Source organism: Girardinichthys multiradiatus, chromosome 15 (assembly GCF_021462225.1).
Source record: "Girardinichthys multiradiatus isolate DD_20200921_A chromosome 15, DD_fGirMul_XY1, whole genome shotgun sequence".
In the NCBI taxonomy this organism is placed as follows: domain Eukaryota; kingdom Metazoa; phylum Chordata; class Actinopteri; order Cyprinodontiformes; family Goodeidae; genus Girardinichthys; species Girardinichthys multiradiatus.
This window is the reverse complement of record NC_061808.1, coordinates 21,883,598-21,895,565: the sequence shown is the minus strand read 5'-3', so window position 1 is coordinate 21,895,565 and position 11,968 is coordinate 21,883,598. Positions and strand designations below refer to the sequence as shown.

Here is an 11,968-nt window from a genome sequence, read left to right as displayed (position 1 = left end):
TGGCTTTTCATAATTTTGGGTAAACAAATATTAGGGGACCACTGAGTAATGTTAATTATGGAAAGCAATGTTTTTAAATACAAGGCTAATACAAAAATACTGTTTTTAGTAGTTTTTCTGTATCTTTTATGGAATATCTGTAATATCTGTTATGCGGTGAACATTTCTTGTTCACTTATTATTTTTCTCATTAGATTGCAAACTGTGTAATCTCTTTTTTCCTTTAATATTAATAAAGACTGAATTCATAAAAATACATCCATTCTCTTTTTGTAAGTTTGATGTTTTTCTTTTTTTTAATATCCAAAAGAAAATATGAAAAGCTTTCAAAGCAACGTAACCTTCTTGATTTTCTGCACCTCTCTGCTCTTTTTGAAAAACATTCTTTATCTAGTACTATTTCCAAAAGCTGCACAAAACACTTCCTCGGCTCAGCCTACTTGTCAAGACTCTTAAAGTGCCACAATAAGTTAAAACTGTGCTAATAGGTTAGCGTTTCTCCTTGTGGAATACCCTAAAGACCTCAATCCCTCTCTCTCAGTTCCTCCTAAAGCCTTTGATAAGGAAGTGAACAGATTTTCTTTTTTTTTTTGGCTCTTTCCGGTGACTGTGGCCTGAAAGATGACATTAGGTGGGACAGGTATGGGTTACAGGACAATAGCAAGTAAATCCCCGACAGAAACAACACTGTAGCTGTGAGTACATGCTTGTAGAGGAAAGCTAATCAGCTTTTTGTGGATGGGCTAATGTCCTTACACTAGATGAGAGGGTGGGCCTATATTTAGAGGAGCTCTCCCTCTTAACACAGGATAACACTGGTCCTTTTCTCCTACCAGTAGCTCATCTTCTCTGCTTAAACTAATCAAGAAGCCACTATAGGGAAACAAATTCAGACAGGCAACAGAAATGGATCAACCCCATGTTAATCTGGAAGTCAGAAAATGCATATAATAAATAACACTTCAGGTCCTAAAGGTGAAAGAGGCTAAGAGATAAAGTGAAGCATTTTCCTCAGCGTCAGCAGAGACAGTGACATCTGGAGGCCAAGGCTTGCAGGCATTAGATGATACAGACCTGGATCCGATCCACTCAGGAGGCCAACATGTGTTCCTGGAGGCCAGGGCTCCGCTGGTAGTAAGGTCTTAGCATAAACGTGCCATCCACCTGCTGTTTGAGATTCAGTCAAAGCTAACGAAGTTGGCAAACAGCGCTATGACGCCTGTTGACGTTTGTCCATGACGTCTTGTGGAGGGGAAATCTTTCACGCTCAGCTGTCATTAGCTGGCAGTGAAAGTCATGCCCCAATGGGATTTTGCAGGCACCTTAGAGCACTGACCTAATGTGAACTTTTCTGCTTTCTATTAGCAACCAAGGAACCAAATCTACAAATCAGAGCAATTAAATTGGCGTAAAGAAAAAACAGTAAACTTGAGATGAAACAAGTGATTTCTGATGTTTTTGCTTTTAATGATCAAGTCAATCAACTTGAACAGCCGTCAGATCATCATTGTCCCGTCTGAACAGGATCACTGCTAAAATCAGTAAGAAACAATCTCTTCAGAGCAGAATAAATCCACACCAATACCTCAGAGCATGCGCGCACGTACGCACGCGCGCACACACACACACACACACACACACACACACACACACACACACACACATAAAACATGTACCTTAACACAATAACCCCTCCATCCACCTGTGCTGCTCTTCATCAGCCGAAATAAAACACACATACACCAAAAAATACATTACACAGCTTTGAAACTGCCTGCTTCAACAGCCCCGACATGTTTTGTACAAAAATATAGATCACAACATAGAAAAATATGAGTTTTGACATTTTTAGGAGAATTTGCTAAGTTTTTTTTTTTTTATTCCTGAATGTGTGCACCTGTTTTTCTCTCATGAGCATCACTCTAAAAAATCCAGCACAGGACCATAGCCAGTTATTGCTGTTTAAATATCCACATCACTTTGCATGCTGTGCATTTTTTCACCCTGCTTACCAAGGTCCTCTTCATCATTCAAAGCACTCAAATTTTGACATCTCTATGTCTTTTTCAGTGCATTTATGTGATGAGGCATGTTTTTACTCTTTTTCGCATTAGTTCATCTGATGTGTCAGTGGAAAAACTGGAGTCAGGAGGCAAATATTATCTTCTGAGACAAGATGCAAACAGGTTTATTCAGCTATATATCTAATTTAGCGCTTAGTTTCAGTAAGTTAGTGGCAGGTGCAGTAAAACAGTTCGTTTGGGTAGCTGATTTTATGTAGCCTGCTGCGTTTTCAAGTTACTGGTTTGCAGTCTAGATGAATTTCTTCTTTTGTTGTCTGTTTTGATAGTTAGATACTTACAGACAATTCCTTGCAAAGCCTGTACACATACGAACATGACTGCCTATTGAGCTCTTTGCTTTGTGTTAAACATGCACCCAAAGGGAAACATGATTGTCCCTCCAATCAGTGGAATATTTTTGATATTTACCTCCATACCTAAATATTGAAATGCACACAACATTATAGGTGACATACCAGAATTCAAAAGAGGACAAATTTTTGGTGCACGTCTTGCTGGCGCATCTGTGACCAAGACAGCAAGTCTTTGTGATGTATCAAGAGCCACGGTATCCAGGGTAATGTCAGCATACCACCAAGAAGGACAAACCACATCCAACAGGATGAACTGTGGACGCAAGAGGAAGCTGTCTGAAAGGGATGTTCGGGTGCTAACCCGGGTTGTATCCAAAAAACATAAAACCACGGCCGCCCAAATCACGGCAGAATTAAATGTGCACCTCAACTCTCCTGTTTCCACCAGAACTGTCCGTCGGGAGCTCCACAGGGTCAATATACACGGCCGGGCTGCTTTAGCCAAACCTTTGGTCACTCATGCCAATGCCAAATGTCGGTTTCAATGGTGCAAGGAGCGCAAATCTTGGGCTGTGGACAATGGGAAACATGTATTGTTCTCTGATGAGTCCACCTTTACTGTTTTCCCCACATCCGGGAGAGTTACGGTGTGGAGAAGCCCCAAAGAAGTGTACCACCCAGACTGTTGCGTGCCCAGAGTGAAGCATGGGGGTGGATCAGTGATGGTTTGGGCTGCCATATCATGGCATTCCCTTGGCCCAATACTTGTGCTAGATGGGCGCGTCACTGCCAAGGACTACCGAACCATTCTTGAGGACCATGTGCATCCAATGGTTCAAACATTGTATCCTGAAGGCGGTGCCGTGTATCAGGATGACAATGCACCAATACACACAGCAAGACTGGTGAAAGATTGGTTTGATGAACATGAAAGTGAAGTTGAACATCTCCCATGGCCTGCACAGTCATCAGATCTAAATATTATTGAGCCACTTTGGGGTGTTTTGGAGGAGCGAGTCAGGAAACGTTTTCCTCCACCAGTATCACGTAGTGACCTGGCCACTATCCTGCAAGAAGAATGGCTTAAAATCCCTCTGACCACTGTGCAGGACTTGTATATGTCATTCCCAAGACGAATTGACACTGTATTGGCCGCAAAAGGAGGCCCTACACCATACTAATAAATTATTGTGGTCTAAAACCAGGTGTTTCAGTTTTATTGTCCAACCCTTGTATATGTGTGTATATATATAGAGAGAGGGAGAGAGAGAATAAATATCCATATGTTTAGTAATATGACTCAATATAATTATTGTAGCAGCAATTTAATGCAACAATTGTACTGAATTTGCCTATTTAACAATGGGCAGGTTTTGTCTTAGAGCAGAATTTGTACTTATGAGGCTGACTGTATGCTCTGACTGACTGTGATGGATTTTGAAATATATTTTATCATCGGTTCTAAGTGTTATTGCAAAGAAATTGCACAACATATTGTGAAAAAACTTTGGGTCAATATCTACAATCACTAATTCCCACAAATTTGAAATAGGACCAAATATGAATCCATATTGCAAATATGGAATTACATTTGATGTAATATTTAGTGTGCGAGAAACCGTTCATTTGCATATAAGGAGGCTGGTTATGAAGTCGCAAAAACAATTCAGGCAAAGCCTGATGGGTTGATGGAATACATTGTACATTGGCAGAATCAATACACCTGTTTGCAATCTGCTGTCTCCTGAGCATTATTACCCCTTAACTTAACTTTTCCATGGATTAATATGAAAAATAGTTTCTAATATTTCTGTGTCCAGAATGTACCTGAAGGCCTTATCAACTGAGATGAACAAGAGTAATAAATGTTCCACTTCACATTATTGTAAAATGCTTATAGCCATTAACTGATAAATGCTGAAAACATTGTTACAGATTTTCAGAAAAGGATTGATAAAATTATATAAATTCACACTGTTTTTACAACTTTCCAAAGTATTTTTTCTCCTTTTAAATATCTGTGGAAAGGGTACTGTATCATTTAGAGTTTCAGAGCCGTTCCTTGATCGCTTTTTATTTTACATTTTGTCATTCAGGTGTACATTATCACATGTAAACATTCATTTTTATTTGCATTTTTCTTGGAAAAAAAAAACCCCACATGGTGGCTTATTTATCTAAATGCATTATTAGAGTAACAATAAGAGAAGTGCAATGATGAACTGTTATGAAATGGGCATGTATTCCTTCTTGTAACATTTCTTGGCCCCTAGACAGCCATTAGATCAGCCCGTTTTGTTTGCATGCATTGATCCCCTTTATTTTGGGATTTAAATGCTTATTAGATTCTCTCATATATGTCCTTTTGCATCTAAGCCTTTCTTCTGGATATCTGTTAACTGAAATCTATTTTACTAAGATTTTGATCCAACCCCCCTGCCTCCCATCTCCCCAAACGACTTCTACAGAAAATGAGATTATGATGTTACTTCCTCTTTGGTAATCACAATGCAACTGCACTGCAGAAGTGCTGATAAGTGCATTCTTTAACTTCTCACTGTTTAATAGCAGGGGTTGCTCTACAAGTTCCCTCAGTGTAAGAGACCTTACTCAGCATTGGACATTTTTTTAGTTCCATAAATACATTCAGTATCATGTTAAAAATACAATACTTTTCTATGAAAGTGAATCACAAAAACAAATTTTCCTTTTAGGCTTGGTCTAGGCACTTTAACATTATTCATGTACAGAAGTATAATATGCATTGTTGTGTTGTTTCTTCATTTTTTTTTACTGTTTGGAGATTCAAAAAACTTGAGTATTAATGCAGATCTTTGGATTTGTAAACAGTACCCAGTTCCTCTTTTTTGCATTGACTGTAGAGAGACTCACACACACAAACAGACACACTCACATACACACTAAAACATGCACAGAGCAGAAGAAACCATGTGAATGAATATCCTCAACAGGGTTCTCTGGTACTTTTTGTTTCTGTAATGTGAAAGGTCTGGTTTGTAGCATTCAAATATGTTTGTACCATTTTGAAAGTTGTAGAAAATGAAGAAAATGATTTTTATCTTGAATAGATTTGTGGCTCAGCAGACATTTGATCTATCTAACCCACAAACCAATCAGTTTGATGTGTTCCCTCCATGCACGTTAACCCAGGAAACAAATTCAGGCTCAACTCCTTGACCCAAACTCCTTCTCATTATTCTTTCATTTCCCAATTTCCTCAACTTCCCAGTTCACACAAAAGACAAAAAGATTCATTCTTTACATGCAGACACGAGTTTCACAAAAGTACATGGGCAAACAGAAAGTTTAGTTACAGGGCATCCAGGTGGCATACCAGGAATGTTGCAAAGGAGCAAAGTACTGCTGAGGAGGTGAAAGTGGGCAAGAGTAGACAGGCTGAACCTGTGCTACGTAATAGTTGCTGAAGTTGCCATCTGACACGTAAGGAGCTGGCTGGTAGAAGCAGGTGACATTGGCAGCGTTGAGGATGGCGTTCTGCTTGGCCAGGACTCGAAGAGCCAGCGACGAGATGAGACTGAGCGTCTGACGCCTCTCGTGTCCCATCAAGCACACCGTGCTCTCCTGCACCACGTCGTACAGCGTGGCCAAATAGTCGTACTTCCTCTCCTCCAGGTCTACAAAGTGGTTTTGCAGGTAGGACTCCAGCTTTCTCCGCTGCTCGCCCACTTCAGGGAAATCTATGAAGAAGCGCGAGCACATGTACCGCTGCAGCAGTTTCATTTGGGTGTCCGACGCCGCGCGGAAACCTCGCACCAGCAGGTGGCAGTACTTGAGCAGGCCGCCGCCGCGGATCTCCTCGGGGCTCCGGGTGCAGATGAGCCGCTTGCGCAGGTGATCAAGGGCAGTGGGGAAATCTCCGTAGACGCTCTCGCCGATAATCGTCGGGTGGAAGGTGGCAGCCATGGGATGTTCGGAGCACTCATAGAAGAGGAGGAGGGAGTCCAGACGGATCTGGAAAGAGTCCACGCTGAACTCAAACTGCCGGCGAAGAGAGTCCACAAACTTCAGCTCCACATTTTTGCCGTGGTTGTTGGAGAGTGAGATAAGACTCCAGCGGTCTGAGTCATTGCAAACCTTCACCATCTTCTGCACATAAGCTTCCTAGGAACAAAGAAATTGATACAAATCAGCTGTTAACACAGATGAAGAATAATGATCTGGGTGTTTTATGGGTCCCTGAGGTCAGAACAGTAAAAAGGAGACAATGTAAAGTAGTGTCATTATCCTTACTTAAATAACCAAGGCATAAAGGGGTATATTAATAGAAATCCTCATATGTTGGTAATTTAATATTAGGCATGGGATTATTACCAATATCAAGGTATGTATTAAGGTTTGGTCTATGGTTTAAAGTATTTTTAATGACTGGGTGGAGTTTTCTCCAGCTGTATGGAGCATAGAGTAATGCAATGGTTTCCCGTCTCCACTTGTTGCTGGGCACTGCTGGTCAGATGGCTGAAAGAAGACTAATACCACACTACACTTGTCCCTCACTAATTAGAAAGACAAATGATTAATAATGATTAATAATCACTTATTAAAGTAGAAATGTTTTTAAAATACCCTTGTCAGAATGCAAGAGATATAATTGGAGTGGATTGGCAAAGAAGTATAATATTCTGCATGCTTACTTGAAAAGCACTATTAAAATTATTGAGTGTTTTATTATCATCTTTGCTTTCAGTATTTGGAACAGTTATTGCTTTTCAGTCAATAAAAATGATTCTATCCTCTGTCACATTTGTCTTTTTAATTTTTCAATAACTATTGCAACAACTGTTGTCATGTTTTTTTCTCTGATGTGCGTGCAAGGAACTGAATTTGTTGAAATATTTCAACACCATCCACTCTCCTTCCATCCACCCCAGAGGCCCACGAACCCTTCTTCATCTCTTGTACTCACCTTAACAGCTGCAATTTAGTTTGAACCAGTTGTCCAAGCATGTTTTTTCCCTGAGTTACTATTAGACCCAATCACAGGTTCATGATTATGCTTAGAATTTGGTGAAACATCATTAGGTATGAGTAGAAATTGGATGAACTTTTGGTTGGGGTCAGCTCACATTAATTCTGTTTGTGCAGATAAAAATCTTAGTCATAATGTTTTGATGATCACATCTGTTGGTGGGCCATTAGTAATCTGGGTAGTCCTTGGTATCCAGGTAACTGAAGGCCAGATGACTAATGTGCCCTGACTCCAATTGGATTAGACAGAATCCTGTCTGAACTGGAAACCAATCCCTTTTTAAAATTTGCAGTTTTCTAGTTCAGGGGGAAATTAACCCTACTTTAGTGAGGTCTACTTAAATACAAGTTATGAGTATTCAGTCAAGTTTAGGTTCTACAGGACCGTTTGGATGGATTTAAAAACCTGAAAAGTTTAAAACACATCCAAGTTATGCTTTGCAAGAGCTGATATGTGATTACCTTTAAGGTCAGAGGCGTGATCTTCTCTTTATTTACCCCTTCAGGCAGGAAGTCTAGAAGAGAGTCCAACACCAACTCTTTTACTAACTGAAACTCGAACTCTCCCTTTAGGTCCGCGCAGAATATTAAGTCCAGATCTTTCCATCCCAGACCGCTATCCTCATGCAAGACGTAGCTGGCCGCGGATCCGTTCAGGCGCACCTCCCGGACGTGTATCCGCTTGTCCTCCATACGGCTGCGGACCACATTGACGATGTCACGGGGCTTCACCTCTAGCGTGGGGAAGCTCCACCGGCCGTGGATGGGTATGGAGCCCGTTAGGATAGTGTCCAGTCGCTGCACTTGCTCCCAGTTGAGCACACTGAGGCTGACGCTCTCCGAGTCCGGACAGCTGTTGCCAGCCGCGCACTCAACACTTTCGTCCATGCCGACGATGATAATAATGATGAGAGGTAGACTGTAGGATGTGAGCGGTAAAAGGTACCTCTAGTCTCCGCTGGAGCTGTGACATCAGTGAGCTTAGGTGCTGAGGTCGATCATAATAGACACATGGCAGAAAGTTGCAGGGTGGCGATGTCCTACTTTTCACGTTAAGTCTATACACCAGACATATTCAAGGAGAGAGTTCCCTTTAGCAGCCTTAACGCTCCGCACTAGAGTAAATAATAATTTTAGTTATTTCTTCTTTCCTTGTCAGCCTTTCGCATCCATCATACCGAAAAAATCCCCTTCCGAACTTTTACTTCTGTCCTCAGCTTCTCACTTTTACGCACAGATTAACGTCAGTGCTGCGCAGCTACAACTTTACGGTCAGTTTTTAAGGCTTCCAAAGCACACCTACTTTTAGTAAGTGGTGCAAGGCTATCCTTTACATTTTGGCATTTTTTGTCGTTTGGTGGTCATGCGTGATGCCACAGAGGTCCCGATGCATATGGCTGCAATACACCGAGAGCTTCCCGTCTGCGTATCACTGGGGCGGGCCGCACTGATTGGCAGCTCACACCTACTAATGTCTTTCCACAGCTTCGCTGTGAGTTCTAAGACCGAGGCGTGTCTAAAGACAGAGGACCAAGATGTAAGGGTGTAGGTCTGCCGGCAACAGCAAAAAACGTTTCTAACTTAAAAAAAATAAAAATGAGCCACTTCCGATGCATCTCTTCACTTATAAAAAGCGGTTCACACAGTTGTTGTTCTACATTGTGCGTCATAAAAAGTGAAACATTTTCACTGATAGTTTCAGTTTTCACTTGATACATTTAATAATGTGTGAGGAAGAAAATAACATGTTTTAGGCGTCTAATTATAGTTTAAGCAGTTTTGATCGTATTTGAGGCGGGTAACTAGTACCAATAAGAGCATTTTTCCATTTACACATTTAGTTAAGTTAATCCTGAAGGGGTTGAGTCAGCTCATATACGCACTCTGGCGGTCATTAAAGCAGGGCTTCTCCAAAAGTAGGGGTTCTCAAAACCCCGCTAGTGACCATCATGCTGATTTTAAAACAGAAGTACAAGACTTGGACGTTGTATTTTTTTAAGTTATGGCATAAAATCAAACAAAAGAGAAACAAATGTGTCCCATATTTATTGGTACTGCATACTTGGTTAAGGAAAAAAATGTAAATACATGTTCCATTTTTACTTAGAGGCTGACACTTCTAACGTTTAAGTTGAAAAATGTTCTTGTAAAATGTTGAGAGATTTCCTTTAAGTCTCGATCTCAAAATCTAAAATTGCCAACTTGCATCTAATTTTCAGCAACAGTAAGAAAAAAAAAAAAAACCCAAACAAACTAAAAATCTGTTTAATTGTAAATCTGCTCTGAGGTGGTTGCTGGTCCAAAGGCATCCTAGGTTATTTTTTCTTTTGGCACCACCTCCAATATGCCTTCACTCTTTGTGCTTTCACAGAATAAACATTTCATTAATCTTAAACACTTTTATGAACAATCTCTGTGCATTGTAAAACAATGCAGTGTATGTTTGATCAATCCAAGTATTTTATATATTGAACTGTTAGAAAATGATCTTTAGTCTTAATGCTCACAGTACTACTATATGACTATGTTTTGCTAAAGTTAACAAACAAGGAGCAAAGAAACACATTGTTATTGCCCTACATTACTAAGTTTGGTTTGATATTTATCCCTAATTTAAAGTTTGACTTTATTGTTGACGAGAGAAATGAAACACTAGGCAGCAGTGCTTGTTCCAGGTTCACAGTTGCCTGCTTCATTTGTACTAGGAATTCTAAGTTTTCTTCACTTTGCTTCCTTTTGAGAAGTTTTTGAAGACAGACCAAATTTGCTGGGTTTGCTAAATAGTTCTGCACCACAGTTGATTCGTTTGCAATTACATTGCAAATTACTTTGCCAAATGTTTTCCCAGTACCACTAAAATCTGCAACTACCATCGGTGTACTTGTACTATAGATAAATCATGGATTTAGAGTAATGTCTGTGCAGCTCAACAGTAATCTTTACTTGAAAAACTTACAGCAAAACTGCTGTGTGTACACACATTTTTCTGATCTAACAATTGAATTTAAATACCACATAAAATATATGTTTGTAATGAACCTCTCTGACAGTGCAGGTCCAAGCAGCTAATTGATATGGAGGCGTAAGGGCCAAAGTCTATGCAGGTTAGTTGTCATGCAGAATCCATCAGTGCAGAGCTTGGTGAGTATATTTGCGTCACTGCAGAAGAGCCCATTAACCAGCTTATAGCAGATTACCCTCTATGTGAAGTGACACAAAGTTCATGCAGAAACAGATATGCACACAGATGCATGCACGCTCATGTAAAATTTAAAGTTTTGTTGTTTGAACTCGTTGCATGCACAAATCATAATTGAAAAGCGTTATTTTTAATACATGTGTTTTCTGAATATCTGACTGAATGCCAGGTCTGATAAAAGTTCATCCACTTAGCATATGAGCCATAATGCCATGACTCAGATGTATAATCCACAAGTCTTGAGATATGTAGGTCAGGTTTATTGTAGCTAATTTTTGTTTCAATTGTATTTGTTTCTTCAGTGAAGTGAATGGCAGCTGTTTTCACTTCTTTGTTGTACCTGTCACTCTGGTAAGAGAGTCCCAATAAGCAGAAGCAAAATCAAAATGATGCACTTCTGCATTATGCAAACTCTAAACATTAATTTATGTGCTGTTTTGAGTCATTCTTTCTAGAATGCACACAGTGCATCTCTTTTGGTCAGCAAAGAACAGCAGGCCAGTCACAAGTAACACTCTCCCCATTCACCTACTGGCTCAGTGTCAGGCTTAGTGGCTGGGTACTTACCATGAAGCAGATTTTTCCTGACCTCTGACTCTCCAAGTGGATGACACCAGCTTGGTCCTTGATGTCTGACGACATCAGAGGATTGATGGGGGATTTTCGGGTAGACCCCTTGTCAGGCTGCCAAAAGAAGTACGGAGATTCAATGTAAAGATGTATATTTGTCTTTCAGTATGCAGAAAGGCTGACTAGGACTTGGTTAGTTATTGTGTCAGCCTTTTGCTCTTACCTTTGAAAATCTTAATTTAATACTTGTTTCGCCAAAAAACCCAGTTTTCTTCCAACATCTTTTTCAAGTAGGATGCTTTTTTCATTCTTTCCATTCCCGTTTTCACAATTACTACACGTGGAAGTTCATTAAAAGATTATAGTGAACTCTTTAAGCAGACGTGCTTCAACCATCTTTCCTCCCGCCCTTACTCATTTCACTTCCTTAACACCTTCTACTTTTGTCTGGAATTCCATTAGTGTGCTGTGCATACGTGCCAACATGGATTCATGGTCTCCTTAGGTAATGAAGTAATCTTAATCTACAGCTGAACAAAGTTGCAAACTTCTGACATTAAGAGTTTTTTCTTCACTTCCTCTCTGCTGATGCTACATGCATGCAAAAAATCTAAAGATTAATGTTGTGAAATGTTGCCAAATAAAAATGCTGGTACAGGTTCTGCTAACTTTGAACATCTAGGTGTAACAAGATGATGTGCAGAGCTGCTGTATCTGATGAACCTCCAAGAAGCCAAATACCTTTTCAAATAAAAATTATTTTTCACAGCTCTGTGTATCAAGCCTAATAGAGTTTACACACTGGTTTCTTTAGC

At 40.1% G+C, this 11,968-nt stretch overlaps 1 protein-coding gene across 1 annotated transcript; it reads right to left on the bottom strand.

The window, feature by feature from the left end:
* Positions 1–4,435: 4,435 nt before the first annotated feature.
* Positions 4,436–8,857, bottom strand: LOC124881561 (terminal nucleotidyltransferase 5A-like). Its single transcript, XM_047387171.1, has 2 exons — positions 7,847–8,857; positions 4,436–6,520 (listed from the first exon to the last, which is right to left on the bottom strand). Exons 1-2 carry the CDS (start codon positions 8,270–8,272, stop codon positions 5,705–5,707), a joined length of 1,242 nt encoding a protein of 413 aa, XP_047243127.1. The 5' UTR covers positions 8,273–8,857; the 3' UTR covers positions 4,436–5,704.
* Between the last annotated feature and the right edge of the window lie 3,111 nt (positions 8,858–11,968).

Bases quoted from the DNA above. Each gene is read 5' to 3' on its own strand.
- LOC124881561 (XM_047387171.1), bottom strand. From the start codon at position 8,272: ATGGACGAAAGTGTTGAGTGCGCGGCTGGCAACAGCTGTCCGGACTCG. The intron at 6,521-7,846 runs GTAATCACATAT...CTTTGTTCCTAG, and splicing joins TCACGCCTCTGACCTTAAAG to GAAGCTTATGTGCAGAAGAT.